This window comes from Penicillium waksmanii (assembly GCF_028829765.1).
Source record: "Penicillium waksmanii strain IBT 27052 chromosome Unknown utg000010l:1.0-3698451.0:1.0-3701458.0, whole genome shotgun sequence".
NCBI lineage: Eukaryota > Fungi > Ascomycota > Eurotiomycetes > Eurotiales > Aspergillaceae > Penicillium > Penicillium waksmanii.
Genome location: NW_026643256.1, coordinates 2,486,789 through 2,506,168, shown reverse-complemented (window position 1 = coordinate 2,506,168; position 19,380 = coordinate 2,486,789). Strand labels below are relative to the sequence as shown.

General features: G+C 49.8%; 7 protein-coding genes across 7 annotated transcripts; 4 read left to right on the top strand and 3 right to left on the bottom strand.

Annotated features, from left to right (window-relative positions):
* Positions 1–69: 69 nt before the first annotated feature.
* N7481_012880 (pre-mRNA-processing factor 19 family protein) lies at positions 70–1,750 on the bottom strand (the record flags this gene model as incomplete). The annotated part of the gene is made up of 5 exons (XM_057272099.1): positions 70–533; positions 602–1,065; positions 1,126–1,567; positions 1,622–1,666; positions 1,738–1,750. The coding sequence occupies 5 exons, from the start codon at positions 1,748–1,750 to the stop codon at positions 70–72; spliced, it is 1,428 nt and encodes a 475-aa protein (XP_057116287.1).
* Positions 1,751–2,077: 327 nt separating this feature from the next.
* On the top strand, positions 2,078–2,604 carry N7481_012879 (DUF4604 domain-containing protein; the record flags this gene model as incomplete). The annotated part of the gene is made up of 2 exons (XM_057272098.1): positions 2,078–2,105; positions 2,156–2,604. The coding sequence occupies 2 exons, from the start codon at positions 2,078–2,080 to the stop codon at positions 2,602–2,604; spliced, it is 477 nt and encodes a 158-aa protein (XP_057116286.1).
* A 422-nt stretch (positions 2,605–3,026) lies between these two features.
* On the top strand, positions 3,027–6,609 carry N7481_012878 (GTPase RIA1; the record flags this gene model as incomplete). The annotated part of the gene is given in 6 exon segments (XM_057272097.1): positions 3,027–3,089; positions 3,289–4,226; positions 4,277–4,880; positions 4,897–5,792; positions 5,847–6,163; positions 6,230–6,609. 6 exon segments carry the CDS (start codon positions 3,027–3,029, stop codon positions 6,607–6,609), a joined length of 3,198 nt encoding a protein of 1,065 aa, XP_057116285.1.
* Positions 6,610–7,326: 717 nt separating this feature from the next.
* N7481_012877 (uncharacterized protein) lies at positions 7,327–12,072 on the top strand (the record flags this gene model as incomplete). Its single annotated transcript, XM_057272096.1, has 2 exons — positions 7,327–9,960; positions 10,084–12,072. The coding sequence occupies 2 exons, from the start codon at positions 7,327–7,329 to the stop codon at positions 12,070–12,072; spliced, it is 4,623 nt and encodes a 1,540-aa protein (XP_057116284.1).
* A 634-nt stretch (positions 12,073–12,706) lies between these two features.
* Positions 12,707–13,530, top strand: N7481_012876 (BTB/POZ domain-containing protein; the record flags this gene model as incomplete). The annotated part of the gene is made up of 3 exons (XM_057272095.1): positions 12,707–12,749; positions 12,801–12,940; positions 13,000–13,530. The coding sequence occupies 3 exons, from the start codon at positions 12,707–12,709 to the stop codon at positions 13,528–13,530; spliced, it is 714 nt and encodes a 237-aa protein (XP_057116283.1).
* Positions 13,531–14,839: 1,309 nt separating this feature from the next.
* Positions 14,840–15,568, bottom strand: N7481_012875 (exosome non-catalytic core subunit CSL4; the record flags this gene model as incomplete). Its single annotated transcript, XM_057272094.1, has 1 exon — positions 14,840–15,568. The coding sequence occupies one exon, from the start codon at positions 15,566–15,568 to the stop codon at positions 14,840–14,842; it is 729 nt and encodes a 242-aa protein (XP_057116282.1).
* An 888-nt stretch (positions 15,569–16,456) lies between these two features.
* Positions 16,457–18,565, bottom strand: vac8 (protein anchor VAC8; the record flags this gene model as incomplete). Its single annotated transcript, XM_057272093.1, has 6 exons — positions 16,457–16,797; positions 16,885–17,634; positions 17,694–17,939; positions 18,000–18,113; positions 18,177–18,297; positions 18,398–18,565. 6 exons carry the CDS (start codon positions 18,563–18,565, stop codon positions 16,457–16,459), a joined length of 1,740 nt encoding a protein of 579 aa, XP_057116281.1.
* Positions 18,566–19,380: the final 815 nt, after the last annotated feature.

Genomic DNA, 19,380 nt, shown 5'->3' with positions numbered 1-19,380 from the left:
TTGTGAACGCAAACACCTTATAGAAATTCAGATATCCAGCTCTAAAATTACACATTTTCAAACAAATGATCATGACTGTGCGAGCACTGTAATCGCACCACTTTCGTTCAATGCCACAATGCTCTGAGCGTTGGCTCCCCAGGCCACAGCAACTGCGGGAACCGCGCTGCGCAAGGGCTCTGACCAACTCTTCGACGACTTGGTGAATTGCTGGACAGTCAATCCACTTGGGCCACCAGTCAACAGGAATTGACCACTGTAGTCCCAGAAGATTGAGTTGACCAGGCTGCCGGTGTCCAGCACCTTGGTTTCCGAAGAGCTGCGCAGGTCCCAGATTGAGACAGTGGTAGATTGCGCAGCGACCGCCGCGAGGAAGGTACCATTCTCGGAGAAGAAGAGAGACTTGACGGGGCCAGACATGGCGAAGTCCGCAGCAGCGGCACCAGTCTTGACATCAAATATCTTGATCTGGTTATCAGACCCACCTGCGGCGATGAGGTGGCCATCGGGGTGGAATTGGACGGACAGCAAAGCTGGCAAAGTGTGGTTAGCTCTTTTCTTTATATCGAATGACTGCAAAAGGGGGTCGGCGAGTACTCACCTGCATCAGTGAAAATCTGGGTAATGACGGAGTTCGTAGACAGATCGTAGAGCACGTAGCTCTTATCAACACCAACAGAGGCAATAATATCTCCAGTAGGGTGGACATCAATAGCAGTCACCTCACCAGCGTGGGAGGCAAAGCTTGCGACTTCGCTTCCGTTCTCAAACACCTTGACGGAACCAGTAGAAGAGGCAACGACCGCCTTATCACCGGCCCATGTGCCACCAGTAACCGGGCCATCTGCCTTCAGAGTCTGCAGGACATTCTTCTGGGCAATGGAGTAGACACCAACCACGCCATCAGCACCGCCAACCAGGGCCAATTCGCCAGTGGGGTTCACGGCCAAGACACGGCCACCGGGGTACAGAGGCTCAGATGCCTCGGTGGGCTTATAGGCAGAGATACCATCGCTGGTAGCCCAGTTATCGGGAATAGGGCGCTTGCGGCGTGTCTTGGAAAGACTATGAAATGAAACCGGTTAGTGAGACTCGACAAGAACCGTGAACCAATTGTCAACGTACGCAGCTTGTGTGTTCTCAACCCGCTCTAAAACAGCCTGAGGAAGACCAGCAGAGTCCACTTGCATGGCCTCGCCACCCGCCGCGGAACGAGTAGCACCAACAGTGACCTTTGAAAGGGCATCGCGGGCCTCATCCCGCTCCTTCGTCACCCGCGCGATCACTCGCACGGCAGCATCGTGCTGGTAAAGCGCCGCGCTCAGCTCACGGCGTGTTTGTGCCAAGTTCTGCTGCAGGGTATATGTTTCGAGGGCAAGCGCATCCCACTCTTCTTGGAAGACGCTAAGAAGAGAAGGAATGGAAGTGAGAGTGGGAGGTCGGGGCCGAACGACGCGCTGCGAGTGGATATCGATGAGATCTTCGGTGGTAAGCTCCTCGCCGTTCACTGGGTCCTTTCCATGCTCGGAAATGTAAGCCTCGACCAGGCGCTTCTCAAAAACACTGCCTATTAAGGAGTCAGGTGGATGTCAATTGCGCAATACGGGATTGAAAGACCTACCGCTCTTGGGGGAGAGGACAGGCACTTGAGGTGCCTCTCCAGAGACTGTGAAGAGATTGTCAGCGATCAACTCGTCAAGAAAATCACAAGTAGTCCGACTCCAGCAGAATACTCACTTGCGCAGAGCATGATTAATTGGGGTGTGGGTTGAGGGTGGGTGGATGGAGAGATCTTAACGCGCAGAGCGGCTCCTTGGGCGACTTTTCGATGTGTCCCGTTCTGGTTTAGCGTGGCAGGAGCTGTTCGCGGCGGCTTTCCTCACGCAGTGTGGAAGTTGACCTTTCTGACGCCTCACGATTTGACGATTCAATCTCCGCCCGGAATATGACCCAGCTGTGAAATTCTCCATGGCTGTTTCTCGATGATTCACTGCAATCGTTCCACTAGAGACTACAGTGTGAACCTAACTTGGCCTGACCTGACCTGATCGCAGTCATATCACAGAGCGCCGCGACCATGTCGAAGAACCCGAAGCTTGCCTACGGTACGCCACGATCGCATTTTTATATAGAGCCGTGCTCATTCATATCCTAGAGGCAAACGAGCCTGCTTTTCTCTCGAAGCTCCGAGGCCAATACGGAAGCAGCGAAGGTCGCCTGGAGCGACCTGCCATGCGACCTCGCAAAGCCAAGGATCCCAAAGATGAAGAGGAAGATGAGCCGGTCTACGTGGATGAGGAAAGCAACGAGGTGATATCTAAAGAGGAATACAAAGCTCTTGTCAAGGGCGATGACCCGACGGACGACACCTCAACGGCCGATAGCAAGGACAAATCAAAGGCTCACTCTGATACCGCGGCCTCAAAACAGAGCAATTTGACCGAGATTGGAGGTCAGAAAAAGCGAAAGCAAGCGAAGGTGGTGGGCGAGGACAACAAGCCAGAGCCCGAGGAGACACAACCGAAGGAGACACAAATCAAGACTGCAGCTGCGCGGAAACCCAAGAAGGCGAAGAAGATTAAACTCTCCTTTGATGAAGAGTGACTCAGTCGTCCCGGAAATACTATATGCAGTAATAGAAGGCTCGAAGTCCCCGTACCTACTCGAGAATCACAATGAATCACGATGAGTCAAAAGGTGGATTGGGACTGTACAGCGTCAACAAAGCCATGTCGTAAAAATACCACTTCATAGAAAAAAAAGAATAAAATGCCTAGAAAATATATTTATGCACCCACTATGACGTAGATTAGCAAATTCTAGTTTGCCATAGTGCAAGGGGATTTCTCAGAAGTATTTTGCACAAAGTTGTCGCATTGTCAACGGGCGAGAGGCGGCGGCCGGAACGTCTTTGTATTCTCCATTTCTCAGCAACTTTTTTTTTCTCCGAACCAAGTCGACTTTCCCCGCCACTTTACCCTTCACTGAAGCCACTGAACCCCCGGGCAGGCTCAGAACTGATCAAAATGCCCGTGGTTAACGTCGACGATCTAGTTCGCCTCCAGCGAAAGCCTGAGGACATTCGAAACGTGAGATTCTAAATTCTGCCCCTCCATCCCACTGTGATGTCAGTGCCCTCCGATTCCGATATACTAACTCGCGTGGCCAGATTTGCATTTTAGCACACGTCGTAAGTCGACAAATCATGATCAGCTCCCTCTCTGAGGCTCATTGATGGCAAGAGCAATATTGATTATTGATGTTCTTCTTTTTTCTTCTGAATTTTAGGACCATGGAAAAACTTCATTGACAGACAGTCTGATTGCCACAAATGGCATTATCTCGCCTAAGCTGGCGGGTAAGATCCGCTACCTGGACTCTCGTCCAGACGAGCAGTTGCGAGGTATTACTATGGAGTCTTCGGCCATCTCTCTTTTCTTCTCCATGCTCCGTCGCCCCAGCCCAGAGGCTGCGCCTGTACCAAAGGAGTACCTGATTAACCTGATCGACTCTCCGGGTCACATCGATTTCAGCAGTGAGGTATCTACGGCATCACGACTCTGTGATGGAGCCGTTGTTCTGGTTGATGCTGTTGAGGGAGTATGCAGTCAGACCGTGACGGTGTTGCGGCAGACTTGGGTCGAAAAGCTGAAACCGATCCTTGTTATTAATAAGATGGATCGATTGATCACGGAACTCATGATGAGCCCAAGCGAGGCCTACTCGCATCTCAGCAGACTATTGGAACAGATCAATGCCGTCATTGGTAGTTTCTACCAGGGTGAGCGTATGGAGGATGATCTCCAATGGAGAGAACGCATGGAAGACCGCGCCAATACTTCCTCTGCCAAGGAAAAATCCAAATCCAAAATTGTGGACGATGAGTTGGCCCAGAGTGTGAGCGAGTTCACCGATTTTGAGGAGCGTGACGATGAAGATCTCTATTTCGCCCCTGAGAAGAACAATGTCATCTTTTGCAGTGCAGTTGATGGCTGGGCTTTCACAATCAGGCAGTTTGCTGCGATCTACGAGAAGAAGCTTGGAATCAAACGCACAGTCTTGGAGAAGGTTCTATGGGGTGACTATTATCTGGACCCGAAGACTAAGCGTGTCCTGGGTCAAAAGCATCTGAAAGGCAGACCCCTGAAGCCTATGTTCGTACAGTTGGTACTCGACAGTGTCTGGGCCGCATACGCTGCCACGACTGGTGGTGATAAAGGGAAAGGGTAGGTTTTAATAAAACAACAGTGAAATTCTAGTACTAACTCGGTGATAGTGATCCGGTGTTGCTTGAAAAGATCACGAAATCTCTGAATATCAACATTCCACCATACGTTCTGCGCTCTCGTGATCCGAAAAATATCATGACCACCTTGTTTTCACAGTGGCTACCATTGTCAACAGCTGTTCTCGTGTCAGTGATTGAATACCTTCCGAGCCCACCTTCTGCGCAAGCTGCTAGGCTTCCGGATTTGATCGAATCATCCCCAGGATCAAAGTTTGTCTCAGAAGAGATCAAACAAGCTATGATCAAGTTCAAGACAGAACCTAAGGAGCCTGTCGTTGCATATGTCAGCAAGATGACCGCTATCCCGGAGAGTGAGCTATCCGCAAGCAACAAGCGTAGCGGTGGGACTATGACTGCAGACGAGGCCAGAGAAATTGCTCGACGTAAGCGAGAAGAGATTGCAAAAATGCAAGCAGAAGCTGGCGCAGGGCAAGGAGACGAATTCTCGCGAATGCATTCCGCTTTTGAGTCCACGACTCTGATAAGAGAAACCGAGGAACCTGAGCAGGCGGATGAAAAAGAAGATCCTGAACATCTTATCGGATTTGCGCGCTTGTTCTCGGGGACTTTGTCTGTGGGAGATGAGATCTATGTCCTTCCCCCCCAAGTTCTCACCCGCAAGCCCGCACGAGAGTCCAGAGCCGAGAAAGGTTACAGTCACCGACCTGTATCTGCTTATGGGCAGAAGTCTGGAACCTCTCAAGTCGGTTCCTGCAGGTGTTGTGTTCGGAATTGGTGGTCTTGCTGGCTACGTTCTCAAGACCGGAACCCTCTGCAGTCAGGTCGAGGGAAGCATCAACTTGGCTGGTATTTCATTGAGCACACCACCTATCGTTCGTGTTGCACTTGAGCCAGCAAACCCCGCAGACCTTGGAAAGATGGTGACCGGTCTGCGTATGCTTGAGCAGAGCGATCCTTGTGCACTGTACGAGGTGCTTCCCAGCGGTGAACATGTCATCGTTACTGCTGGTGAACTGCATTTAGAGCGCTGCGTCAAGGATCTCACTGAGCGCTTCGCTCGCTGTGAAATCCAAACTGGTGAGGCCATCGTCCCCTATCGGGAGACGATTGTGGAATCCCCAGAAATGGCTGCTCCCAAGGACCCCGAAATGGGCCGCGGAGGCGTTTGTATGGTATCCGGCTCCAAGCAAATGACCATTCGCTTGAGAGTCGTGCCTTTGCCAGAGGCTGTGACGGATTTCCTCACCAAACAGGTCGGCACTATCAAGAAGCTCCAATCCGACAAGCGATCTGCTACTGAAGGCGCAGCTGAAAATGGCCAGCCCACTGAGATTGTGGCTACTGACGCGGCTGATGAGGCTCGCGAAGGTAGCATTCTTTCATTGAATGAATTCCGAACGGAGTTGCAGAGGATATACAAAGAGGCAGGTGAGATCGAGAAGCTTGGACATGATCTTGTTGATAAAATCATTTCCTTTGGGCCTCGGAGAATCGGTCCCAACATTCTCATTGATGCCACATCAGTCAACACCTGCGATAAATTGTGAGTTACTCTAATCCTTTTCCAGAGAAGCAAATGACTAACATAACTTTCTAGCCTTGTCGACGAGCCTAAACACAATGCCAATGTGGCCAATGATCTGCAGGCTCACCTTGTTCGCGATCTCTGCGACAAGATCGCATATTCTTTCCAGCTGGCCACCGGCCAAGGACCACTCTGTCAGGAGCCGATTCAAGGCATTGCGGTTTTCCTGGAAGACATTACTGTGCAGGCCAATTCAAACGACGAGCTTGATATGGGTCGTCTAACTGGAGACGCAATCCGACTTGTCCGTGAAGGAATTTCGCAAGGCTTCCTAGACTGGAGCCCACGTATCATGCTTGCGATGTACAGTAGTGAGATTCAAGCAACGAGTAAGCTCTCTCTCCCCCTTCACCCTTGTCTATACCACTAGTTCTAACCAATGTACTCCAAAACAGCCGAAGTCTTGGGCCGTGTCTACGGTGTCATCACTCGTCGCCGTGGCCGTATAATTTCCGAGCTCATGAAAGAAGGCACCCCATTCTTCACAATCATGGCCCTTCTCCCTGTTGCCGAATCATTCGGTTTTGCCGAGGAGATTCGCAAGCGGACATCCGGTGCAGCACAGCCGCAATTGATCTTCGCAGGCTTTGAGGCTTTGGACGAAGATCCTTTCTGGGTCCCCGCCACCGAAGAAGAGCTAGAGGATCTGGGTGAACTGGCTGATAAAGAGAATGTTGCGAAGAGGTATATGGATGCAGTGCGCAGCCGGAAGGGTTTGGTTGTGCAGGGTCGGAAGTTGATTGATGCTGAGAAGCAGAAGACACTAAAGAAGTAAACCTTCGATTTCATGTTGCCTCTAGCGTGCTAACTTGAAATGTGCTCTATTTTTCTTCTTGCGCGGATATATAAAAGTCATACTAGTATATTTTTGGTTCATTTCTAGTTTGCTAGTAGTACTCAGGGCTACTACTACAGGAACAACGGCCGAAGCTTATAGGATAAATAAGAACGTAGCCAAACATAAGGATTAGGATAATTACGATTATATTCAATCTAAAATTTATCTTCATGTATATTTATCTATAATAAAGTATCTCGTTGTTAGGAAATTAATAATAAGACAGTTAGAAGCGATGAGAAATACTTAAATTTATATATCAAAAAACTATATTGCTTGCACCATCAATATCTATAAAATAAACTACTAGTATGGTCCAAGAGTAGGAATTGAATACTACGTTGGCTCAACGACGCCAGCAGGAAGAAATGAGAATCGATATTAACTTAATAGTATAACATCCCACTTGGTCCAAATCCATATTGATACTGCTTATAATCAACGTAATGTCTTTTAATTCTCTTTATCTCTATTTCTACCCTGCTGTACTTCTGCCCCACGTGATTGGCTGTAGATGAGGCTTAAAGATGACCCTAACGACCAACTAAACCCCGCATTATTTGGCCCACCATCACAACTTCAAATAAAAAACCCTGAACATTTGACAGTCCTAAAAAGTTACAGTGCTGCAACGGCTAGCATCATGTTGACGGCATGTCAGATCCGAGAAACTACACCATCGGCTGGATCTGCGCTACCGCTACCGAATATGTAGCCGCCCAATCCTTCCTAGACGACCGACATGAGGACCCAGATTATCTATCCCCGACTAACACGAACGACTACTCCCTCGGTCGAATCGGAAAGCACAATGTGATCATTTCAGTTCTACCGCTTGGCTCATACGGCTCTGCCTCTGCGGCGCAAGTCGCCGAGAACATGTTGCACAGCTTCCCCAACGTCCGAATTGGGCTGATGGTGGGTATCGGTGGAGGAGTGCCGCATCCGCATGACATTCGCCTTGGCGATGTTGTCGTCAGCATTCCTCTCAATGGGAGGAGCGGAGTTATCCAGTACGATCTCGGAAAAGCTGTGCAAGGACAGGGTTTCCAGCCTACGGGGTTTCTGAACCAGCCGCCTACGGTACTGCGTACGGCGGTGAGTGGATTGGATGCTAAGTATGAGATGGAGGGACATCGGCTGAAAGAAGCTGTTGAGACGGTGCTTGGGAAGATGCCTAGGCTGCGGAGAAGGTATAAGAGACCCTTACCGGAGAGTGATCGGCTGTATAAAAGTCATGTTGTCCATCCGTCGGAGGATGCGGAAGGAATCATCTGTGCTGATGCTGAGAATGGCGAAGGGTGCTTAATCTTGCGAACTCCACGTCCCGAAGAGGAAGATGACCCGGTCATACACTACGGATCAATCGCATCAGCGAATCGGCTCATGAATGATGCTCTGATACGGGATAAGTTTGCCAAGGACAAGGGCATTCTCTGCTTTGAGATGGAAGCAGCTGGCCTCATGAATAACTTCCCTTGCCTTGTCATACGCGGGGTATGTGATTATGCCGATTCCCACCAGGAAGAGTACAGTGAATGGCGAGGGTATGCAGCGATGATCGCAGCTGCGTATGCGAAGGACTTGCTCAATCGAATTTCCCCGCAACAAGTGGAAAGAGAACAGAAGATTCTAGATCTTGTCAAGAGTTCTATCGACCATATCGTTGAAAAAACGGACCATATTGCTGAGACTACGGACTGCCTCGCCCAAACAACAGACCGTATAGATCGGAACCTGGCTCTTGACAGATTACCCATTGCGCATGGGGCGGAGTACGATTCATACGCAGATCAATATGAAGTTGAATGTTTGGAGGGCACAAGAACAGACCTCCTAAGACAGATTCAGCAATGGGCATTCTCACAGGACGGAAAATGCCTCTTCTGGTTGAACGGCATGGCGGGAACCGGCAAGTCTACCATATCCCGCACGGTGGCACGGTCATTCAAGGAGAATCTCGGCGCTAGTTTCTTCTTCAAGAGAGGTGAGGAGGACCGAGGGAATGCTAAGAAGCTATTTCCGACTCTTGTGCAGCAGCTTGTGCTTCAATGTCCGGTGCTGGTTCCTAGCGTGCGCAAGGTACTAGAGACTGACCCGAATATCACCTCCAAGTCACTCGGGGAGCAGTTTAACCAACTGATTCTGAATCCTCTCTTCGAGTTGGATAATTCAGAGAAGTACAATCGTGCGGAAAATATCGTGATCGTGCTTGACGCCCTTGACGAGTGTGACCAAGACTGGGACATCCGAAGTGTGATTCGATTGCTGCCACAATTGCAGAAAGCTCGTTCTATTCGCATCCGGGTTTTCTTAACAAGTAGACCTGAGCTGCCAGTTCGTCTTGGCTTTAGAAATATAGAGGATCAGGATTACCAGAACTTGGTTCTTCATGATATTCCCGAAGAGGTCACCAGGCATGATATCTCTCTATATCTGAACCATCGATTCAGCAAGATCCGAGTGGAGAGAGATGTCCCTCTCAACTGGCCAAGTGACAGGACCATCCGAGAACTGATCACCATGTCCGTACCATTATTCATCTCCGCCGCGACTGTCTGCCGATACATCGAACATTCAAAATTAGAGCCCACAGCCCGACTCCGCGAACTACTGCGGGATCAAACGCGATACGCAACGAAAATGGAAAAGACATACATGCCAATCTTAACCCGTCTAGTGAACGACATAGAAAGCGAGGAAGAAGAGCAACAGCAAATTCTGCAGAGCTTTCAAAGCATCATCGGTGTCATCGTTCTCCTCGCCATTCCACTCTCCATCAACTCCCTTTCCAAATTGCTCAATATTGACCCACGATCAATCCACACGCATCTCGACTCATTCCAGTCCGTTCTAAGTGTTCCAACCCTCAAGGAAGAAGATAAACCTGTCCGCATTCTCCATCTTTCCTTCCGAGACTTCCTAGTCTCTTCCTCAGAAAACAAATTCCGCGTGGACGAGTCGATAAAGCATAAAGAGATCGCGGGATTCTGTTTCAGAATCATGAACCTTCATCTAAAGAAGAATATCTGCAACCTAGACAGTGCAGCTACAGAGCGCTCGAGTATTGATCCGCAATCTCTCCGGCTGCTTTTCCCTTCGGAACTTAGATACGCTTGTCGTTATTGGGTGACGCATTTTGAGAGTGGTGAGGTTTCTGAGAGGGAAGTCAATGGCCTTTTGACGTTTTTTAAAAAGCACTTTTTGCACTGGGTTGAGGCGATGAGTCTTTTGGGACATATTTTCGAGGTTGTTGGGGTGATCAGTCGTCTTCAGATTGCTATTTTGGTGAGTGCTGGATTCTATTGAGTCGTTGAATATCTGGTTCTCTTGATTGTTGAAAAAGCCTCCTTGATATATTTGCTGTCAAAAGATCACCCTAACGACTCACAGAACCGATCCTTCTCAGAGCTCTCGGCTTTCCTACACGACGCCGACCGTTTTGTATTTCGAATTCGACAAGTGGTCAAGGAGACACCTCTTCAAATCTATTGCTCAGGCTTGATCTTTGCTCCGAGGATGTCAATCGTCCGCAAAGAATTCGAAAGAGACATTCCACCTTGGATGTGCCAACTACCCCAAGTCGAAAACGGGTGGAACGGAGAATTACAGACTTTGAACGGCCACTTGGACTGGGTGAATTCGGTGGCATTCTCGCCGGATGGCCGACTGCTTGCCTCCAGCTCCGATGACGAGACAGTGCAAATCTGGGATGCGACAACTTGCGAAATCCAAGAGACTATTAAAGGCACCGGCTCAGCGGGCTTAGTGGCCTTCTCTCCTGATGGTCGCTTGCTGGCGTGCGCTTTCTCAGAGTCGTGCGCTTTCTCAGATAATGGCAAATATAATATCCGGCTGTTTGATCCGGTAACAGGCGAGTTGGAACGGAGCATTGAAAGTGAAAGCGAAATCCTTTCGTTAGCTTTCTCCCCTGAAGGTCGTCTATTGGCAGCTGGTGATGAGCACCAGACACGACTCTGGGACCTGGAAACGGGTCAGTTGCACCGGCAGTTTGAGGGAATAGGTAAGATCCAATCGGTTGCATTCTCGCCGAGTGGTGAAGTGATGGCTTTTGCGTCCAAAACTAGCAGCGGATTAGAGGTGCACATCTGGGACTTAGCAGCGGGTATGTTAAGGGAGACCATAAGGGAGAACATAAGGGAAAAAAGGACTAGATCTAGGATCTTCGTGGCCTTTTCACCCGACAGGTGCTTGTTAGCGTTTAACATATACCAAAATATCTATCTCTGGGATCTGGAGATGGGAGCTCCTCGACGAATACTCTCAGGTCCGGATGGACCAGTTGCTTCGCTAACATTTTCCTCGGATGGTTGCTTACTGGCTTCTTGTCATTCTGATTTCGACAGAGATGCATCAGTCGTCTGGGATGTGGAGAGTGGAAAGCTACTCCATTCTCTCGGAAGAAACGGTCTCGACAACCAGCCCATGGCATTTTTTCCTGGCAAGCGATTGATCGTGACTGGTCACTGGGATGGAACTGTACGCATCTGGGATGCTACGATAGATGGCGAGGAGGAGACGCTGGAAGGCCATGAAGAACGCATCTATTCGCTCGCATTCTCGCCTGATGGGAGAAGCCTTGCATCCGGCTCTTTTGATCACACGACACGGCTCTGGGACCCAGAAACAGGTTTGGTACGGCAAACGCTGGAACATGGTATCTATGAAAATGGCCCCTTATTCTTCTCGCCCGATGGTCAGAAGCTAGCAGTCGGAAGATCTGGGGTTGACCCGTGTGTCTTGGATTTGACAACTGGCGAAGTGGAGGAATATGATTGCAAAATGCAAAAAAGCACCTCTGGTGTACTCACGGTGGGCTTCACGTCGGATGGACGCTTGATGGGGTGTATCAGAAATGATTATACCAAGAAGTTCGAGCTGCTGGATATAAGGACGGGCGTGTTACAGGGTGTCGAGATTGCGGACTTTGAGGCTGCGACTAGTTTCGTGGCCATGGCGCTCTCGCCGGATTGTCGGTTACTGGCAGTTCACGCCGCGTATAATGGGGATATGCAACTCTGGGACACGGAAACCGGGGAAGAGATGCAGAGCTGGATTGTTAGAGCACCGAGGGCTCGGGGGTTAGTGTTCTCTCATGACGGTTCGTATTTGTGTACTGAGAAGGGTGAGGTTTTTCATCGCCAAGTTCCCTCATCTGTGACATCCCAAGAGGGTTCGGGGGTAATAGTGACTGTAGTTGAAGGGTGGTTGGAATGGAAGGGCGAACGAGTGCTGTGGCTTGGTAGTCAATCTGGCCTTGAAAAGTGGATTTCCAGAGGGAGCCTGCTTGCACTGGGGCACTCGACGGGGCGGGTTTCTTTCTTGAGGCTTCAGCCTCTTTCAGAAACAATTTCTGGATCACCGAGCTGGAGTATTTGATCATAATGGGCATGAAGCTATGCGGGAATAAACGCAGGGTATATATGGGGATAAAACAATATTGTACGGATCTCGTTTCTTTTGCCCTGAGTAGCCCTAGCTTGCTCAATGCCATGCATTTATTGATATAATACTAGATGGAAAAGTAAGAGTTGAAGGGGGACATCAAACTGTGAGGTTGATTATTATAAACCTTTTCTACACTTGGTTACCAACAAGGGCAATCCCACTAAACCAGATATAATTGAGGTGCAAAAGTAACAAAGTAAATTCTTCATACAATAGTAAAGGATATTCTGGAATGCAAACCCGAGCAAGCATTGACGCCAAATCATCGCGGTGCGCCCCCCCCCCACCCGGCGTAATACTGTGCCAGGCATTGACGACAAGCGCACGAAGAAAACGACAATTAAGACCATTCCAGGCATACTTACAGTACGACTCACCGGCCGAAAGATTTTCATAATTTAATTATTAAAATTTTCCCACATTAAATCTAATCGATCAATTCTGTCACGCATACTAGGATCATACAGCTTGTTGCAGAGGTGCAGGAGCACTCTGCAACAGAGCATGATGCAGCGTTCTCGAAGCCGGGACCCTGACTTTGCTGGCCTTATTGGCCCTTTTAGCGATGAACATGATCCTGATTCCTTCATTGCAGGGGCGGGGGAGTAGTAAGTCATTAAGTCTTCCCAGAATCCAATCGGTCCCTATATTAATCAAAGAAAACACTCTCCGGGGCGACGTCAGCTTGGCCGATGCTACCATCAAGCTCGCAGACGACAGCACCATTCCCATTCACAAAACAATCCTTGTCAGTCAGTGCCCCTTTTTCCGAGGTCTATGGCTAGGCGGTAGCTGGAAGGTAATACGTCTTATGTCCTGCAACCCTGGAGATTCCAAGCCCGCTAATATATCTCACAGGAAAGTGGAGACAAAATCATCTACCTAAAGGAAGACGACCCCAACGCCATGATGGCTATGATCAAGTTTCTCTACAGAAGAGAGTACTTTCCCGCCAAAGACGCACGCGACAGTCCCCTCGAATTTCTCGCCTGCGTCTACGAAGTTGCCGATAAGTACCTCGTCCACCAACTCAAAAAAGACTGTCTCACACACATTAAGTCAATTCTGAAAGAGACTCGGAACTGGAACGCAGACGAATTTCTCCGTGTTATCCCATTTGTCTACCAAAGCACCCCCCAGACAGACCGTGGACTCCGGGACCTCATGGTCCATGCAGCTTCTGATCATATTGAAGATCTTACCAAGAACGAGGCCTACCACAAGCTCGATACCTTCGAGTTCACCAAAGATGTGATCTTGAAAATTGGCGGATATCACCATGCCAAAGTGTGCGTGGACTGTGGGCTGTTCTTAAGAAAGGATATCCAAGTCAATACTTGCCATCAATGCGGTGGAGAACTGTATCTTATTGAAGTCCACAAAGCATAGGCGGAGTTTGTGTCCAGGGGAGAGTTCCGGGGTGAAGTTTCTTCTTTATTGTTAACTTAATGCTTTGATCTTTACTTGTACTCGTTTTGATTTCTCGTGTTGTTTTATCGACCTTTGATCTTAACTACTGCAATAAGATCTCTATCAAAATGCAAATTTGCAGTATATTACAATATAGCTAGTACGATTCTTCAATGCTCAAAGCCTCGGTATACTACTAGTATTTTAGCAACCATATGTTGCTAAATGCGGCATTTAGCAAACCATGTATGTCAAAAGGATACCGTCTAGATTCCGACTGCATGTTGAAACCCCTCTGATCTTGCATGGGACCACTACCAGCCAGGGCAGGACCTCAAGTATCCTTGAAAGAGAGAGATTGAAAAAGCACTTAGCAAGGTATGGCATAAAGGAAAGGCAAGTTAGGTTGAATACAAGTAGGATAAATGTGATATATTCAGAAAGAAAGAACGCCTATCTGATTTAAATGCCGACTCAACTCAACTTAACGAGTCAAGAACAGAAATTTACTGCCCCCATGACAGATATAGTCATGACATTGTTACTCGTTAGCAGGATTACAAGAATGTAACCCCCTTATCAATTACTCTCCAGCCAAAATTCAGACAGAGAACAGTAGGAGGGGGTACGCAAGGATGAGAGTCCCGCGCCGAAAACTTCAATCTTCCTCGCATGACAAACACAGCCCGACATTGAGTGTCTCGACCATGTATACTTAGGAGGTGTGGTTGTTGTAAAAGAAAAGCAAGGGGAAAAAGGCCAAGGGAAACCGGGAAGGGAGAAACGGGAAAAAAGAAAGGACTATGAAGAATTATGTGCATGCTGCGTTAGAAGAAGAAAGACGAAAATATTTTCATTCATCGTTTTATGGGTATCATAAAGGTGCAGGGATATTTCAATCCCCGCTGTTGTTAATAGATTCGCGATGTTCGTCAGCCGCGAGTCGTATCATTTCCGGTATAAAAGGTAATCGGGAAGAGCTCCAGATGCTTCCCGTGCGTGGTGTAGCACGGACGGGAGGCTAAAACATATCACCCGGGTGCGGGCGCGGGTGTGCGTTCAAATCCCGAGCTCGAGGCTCGGTGGGAACCCGAGTGTATGACGGTCCTCAGAAAACGGGTAGGATATCGGGCGTTGGTATCACGGCTGGGGCAGCTCAGCTCTCAGCTAGAGTCTGCATGTAATTCGGAAGAACCAAGGGTCCCCTCTTGCTCGAGCCCGTCGGAAGGATGAGCGTGCTGGCCAGACGCCGTAAAAGCGATAAGCAGTAAGGTAAGATACCTTTTCCTCAGTAGGGGCGAGCAACCTTTCTCTGCTCCCCAGCTCCAGTGACAGGATCCCTCATCTCCTTCCAGCTAACGGGGAACATCATGTTGCCAGCCTCGCTGCGAGCCATCACGACACCGAGGTCGTTGCGTGCGGTAGTGAGGTAGTAGGAAGTTTGATCACCGAGTGAGAGAACGCAGCCACGGACAACATCTCCGACGCGGAACATTTCTTCCATGACGACGCGGTCCTTCTCGACGGCTCGCACGTCCTCTTTGCGGATTATGGCTTGGAAGCGGAGCTCGTCGGTGCTGCTGTGGTTTTCAGGGTTCGCGGCTGAGGTAAGGATAGAGGGGATGTTGTCGTTATCTGAAGCTGCTTTGGTGAGGTCGGCATTGGGGGCGGATGTCTCGTCTAGGACGACGAGGATGGAGACGGCGGCTTGACGCTTTTGCACACGGGTGACCCGCGCAAGAACGATTGAATCGACCGCGGGGAGGGTGTTGTATCTGGGCTTTGATTTTGCGAGCGCGGCAGCTGGGGAAGATTGAGCTGCAGTAGAGAGTATCCGTGTAACTCGAAGAGTGGCTTTTGATTGTGTGTTGGGCTGGGCGGGATCCAGGATGACAGGGCCAGCGATGGAAGCGAAGATATTCGTTTGTTGGATGTGGGTGCCGGGGCCGGCGGCGTATGTGTTGGCAGAGCCCAGGCGTTGACCGGGGATGGCCAATGACGGAAGAGAAGTTGCCATTGTATTGGCTATTGGCCCTTCAGGGCAGGTCTTTTCAAGATGGTGGAGAGGTGAAGTGGAGGTTTCTTCCATGGATTTTTTTCGGGGAAGAGGGAAGCTCCCTCCGGAAGAAAGATTCTCCAGCACCGGAGTATGGAACAACAGCAAACGGATACATTGGGAAGGCACGATGGACTAGATAGAAAGGGCAACAACAAACGAAATAAAGGGAAGGAGGAAAACGAAAACGACCAAATGAATGCCCTGGCCTGGTTTTGACCCTTCGACCTGGAGAAAAAGCAAAAAGACAAGGCAGGCACGCATCGGACCCTGTGCGCCTCTTCAAAGCCTCCTCACTCTTTCCCCCAAATGATCAAGGCCAATACCATTAGACCATTCGGAGGCTTATTGCCCAGAGAGACTTGTTTAACATTCTTAACCGATGCTTTGCTCACTATTTGATTTATCCTCAGCCTACTCACCTTCCCCCTCTAGGCCAAAGCGAGAGCTCCTCACTGGCATTCTCCAAGAACACCAATGGAATGCGTCTAGAAGCTCGATTTTACAAGAATATCTCAATTGTACGAAATACCACGCCTGGGATGGATTAATTATGAAAAGCCCATATCTAGCATGAATACACGGTGTATGCGTAGAAACAAGACAGTGGCACCAGACCTATCCTTGGACCTGGGCGAAACAGGAGGAAACACAAAAAAAGAGGCCCTTGCCACTCCAAATGCCCGCTCGCAGTAACCGAAGTAAATTGAATGCCCATACTAACACCCAAAGGGTAAGAGAAGGAAAGAAGTGCGCGCGAGAGAGAAAGAGAAAGAATGGCCGGCCAAAATAGGGAAAGGACCGAAAGATGAATAGTCCGAGTCGTGCTTGCAATCGTCAAAAGGGGCCCTAAGCTTCCACTAGGGTCTGCTTAGGACCAGCCCCCAGTAGCTCCAGGCATCGCCGCGAGAGTGCAATAACCTCCCCCTCGCCACCGTCGTCACCCTCATCCTCGTCTGAGCCAGCTCCAATGTCTTTGTCCGAGATCGATTTCACCATTTGTACAATGTCGTCGGACTTGGAGATATAACCAATAAGTTTTTTGTCTTCGGATTCGAGTAGTTGCAGGAGTGTCCAGATGGCGATGTGCTGGAAAGTCGGGTCTCCGCTGGCGAGGAAGCGTTGGAGGTAGCCGTGGATACCTCCGTTTGGATCGGCCCAATCGCGTACGAAGATCGAGTAGTCACCAACTGCACTTGTTAGCTCGATGTTCGAATGAAAATGAACAAAGAAATGATATGAAAGGAAGGGGGAGCGGGAATGAGAATCGATCATACCTTTGGAGGACAGATTGCCCAAGGCTGCTGCACTGTTCCCTTGAACCTCAATACTTTCCGAGTTGGTGAGAGGTATCAAGACATCGAACACCCCGAGGCTGAGGAGATGGGGCTTCAGCTCATCACTAAGGGCGAGGACGGCGATCGCAGCAGTCATTTCAGACTGGACGGTCAGCGGAACCCGGAGAACCAGGTCCTTGCATTTCTGAACTGCGCCGGCCTGCAGGACAAGTTCTTTGTTGCGATCAGAGCTGGCGGCAAGATTGCGCAGCGTGGAGATAGCGTGGCATTGGATTTCTTCGTTGTCGGTAGAACCAAGCAGGTCCACCAAGGGCTTCAGGAAGCCTGCCTCAATGATGGGGGACTCATTGAGGGGGTGAATAGAGATGTTACGAATACAAGCCACGGCGGATAGTATCAACGGAAGGTAGGAGGACTGGAGAAGGCGCAGAAGTGGTGACAAGCCCTTGGCGCGAACAATTTCTAGTTGGTATTTTTCGTCGGACGCAAGGTTGCGCAGCGCGAGTGCTGCTTGGCACTGGACCTTCGGCGTGGATGAGTCCATCAGATGGACCAGCGATTGAACCAAGCGAGATTCGGTTTGGGCTAGGCGTTTGCGATTTGTTGAGTCAACGGCGATATTGCTAAGGGCGGTCGTACAGTAGTATTGGACGTCGACATCGGGGAGGGAAAGAAGATGAACGAGGACAGGAATAGCTCCAGCGTTGACAAGTTGCTGCCGGTTATCATCTAACAGCTTGATTAGCCCCTAACGCTCCGTTCCAACCATCATCGCGAAAGTTCCTTACCGGAATGTGTCATGTTCAGCAAAGCGCCCGTGGCATTGCGCTGAACGCGCATGTCCTTCGACTTGGCTAAGCGGATGAGAGGACCCAGCGCGCCTGAGCGAGCGATCTTGGCCTTGTTTTCTTCGTGTGTAGCCAAATTCGTGATACATCCCACCGCGTTGCACTGTACCTCCACGTTGGGCGACATCATTTGACGGATAAGAGGGGCCAGCCCTCCCAACGAGACAACCAGGACCTTGTTATCAGCTGTAGCAAGTTAGCGACTGAGAGCAAATATAAGGAGAGCTGAGAGATTGGGAGGCAGACCATTGACGGCAAGATTGCCCAGCGCCGCGCTGGCAGCTCGTTGGACCTCGATATCAGAGCTTTGAAGGAGGAATAAAATGGGCTCTAGGGTGTCTCGGTCGACTTCACGGACATCTGCAGAAAGGGAAGGGTGTTAGTTGCATCCGATCGGGTCACCATCTCGGCCACCGTACGCACCTCGCTCCGTGATCTCCGCGAAGGTCAAACTCGCACTGCGTTGTAAATCGACATTATCGGAGTATACCAAAGTACTCAGCGCTCGCAGAGGCTCTCCGGTGAAAAAATCAGTTTCGTTGCGCTGTGAATATACAGGTATAGGTCAGTAATGACGGGTTTGGCAGATATGACGACGCTCCTATCGGACGACGACGGAAGGACATAAAAGCGATGCGACGTACGTTCTCTAGATAGCCCAGCAGGTCGGAGACGGCTTCACGTTCGTTATCGGCGAGAGTTGTTTCATAGATGCCATCTCGCGATCGACCTCCACCCAGGCAGGCGGTGATATGACACCATTGGTCGACGGCCGACAGGCACGACAGACAAGTGGTTACGATTCCACTCATGCCTCCTCAACAGGCCCGCATCAGGGCACTAGCAACAAACAGGCGATGGTTCAGGGGGGAAAGAATCGTCGGGGACAAGACAATCTTGAAATCTCCGCGGGGAGGCGGGACGGGGTCGAGGGAGGCTGGGGCTACTGCATGCACCGGTGTCAAGCTTTGGAAAGGGAACACGGAAAGCGAGCGCGTGATGGCGGGAAGGGTAGAGACGAAGAATTCGGTAAGAAGGTGGGTGATCCAAATGAGGAGAGAAAAAAAATACGGGTGGAGGAGAGCGAAATAGGGACGGGGGAGAGACGAGAGGGGGGGTAGGAGAGAGAGAGAGAGAGGAAGAGGTTGCAGGAGCTCACTAGTTTCCCCTCGGGACGGGCACGTCAGTCACCTACAGAGTGGCCCAGTGGTAGATTTAACTCTAGATTGTAGAAAGCATATGAAGATGGATATGAAGATGAATATTGAATATTCATCTTCATATGAAAATGACCCTGAATGTAATTCTTGTTCTAACTTCTATAGTAATTAATTAGCTACAGCCTACTGTATGGACTAAGGATGAGATAACGCAGGAGAGCTCCCGTCCCGCGCATAACATCATCCCGAGCGGCCAATCCGATCCGGGGGGTTGCCTCTTCCATCTTCCCCCCATCTCAACTGGGTGTCTGCTTCTATGGTGACCATGATCACGGTTGTAACTTGTGACTATGAGGATACTGATCCATTCGACTAGTATGTGCATACTCTGCTCATTTTCCATCCATCTTGATCTTCTCTTCCTTTCTCTCCTGGTGACAGCTCTGGATCACCTGCGGCACTGGGTC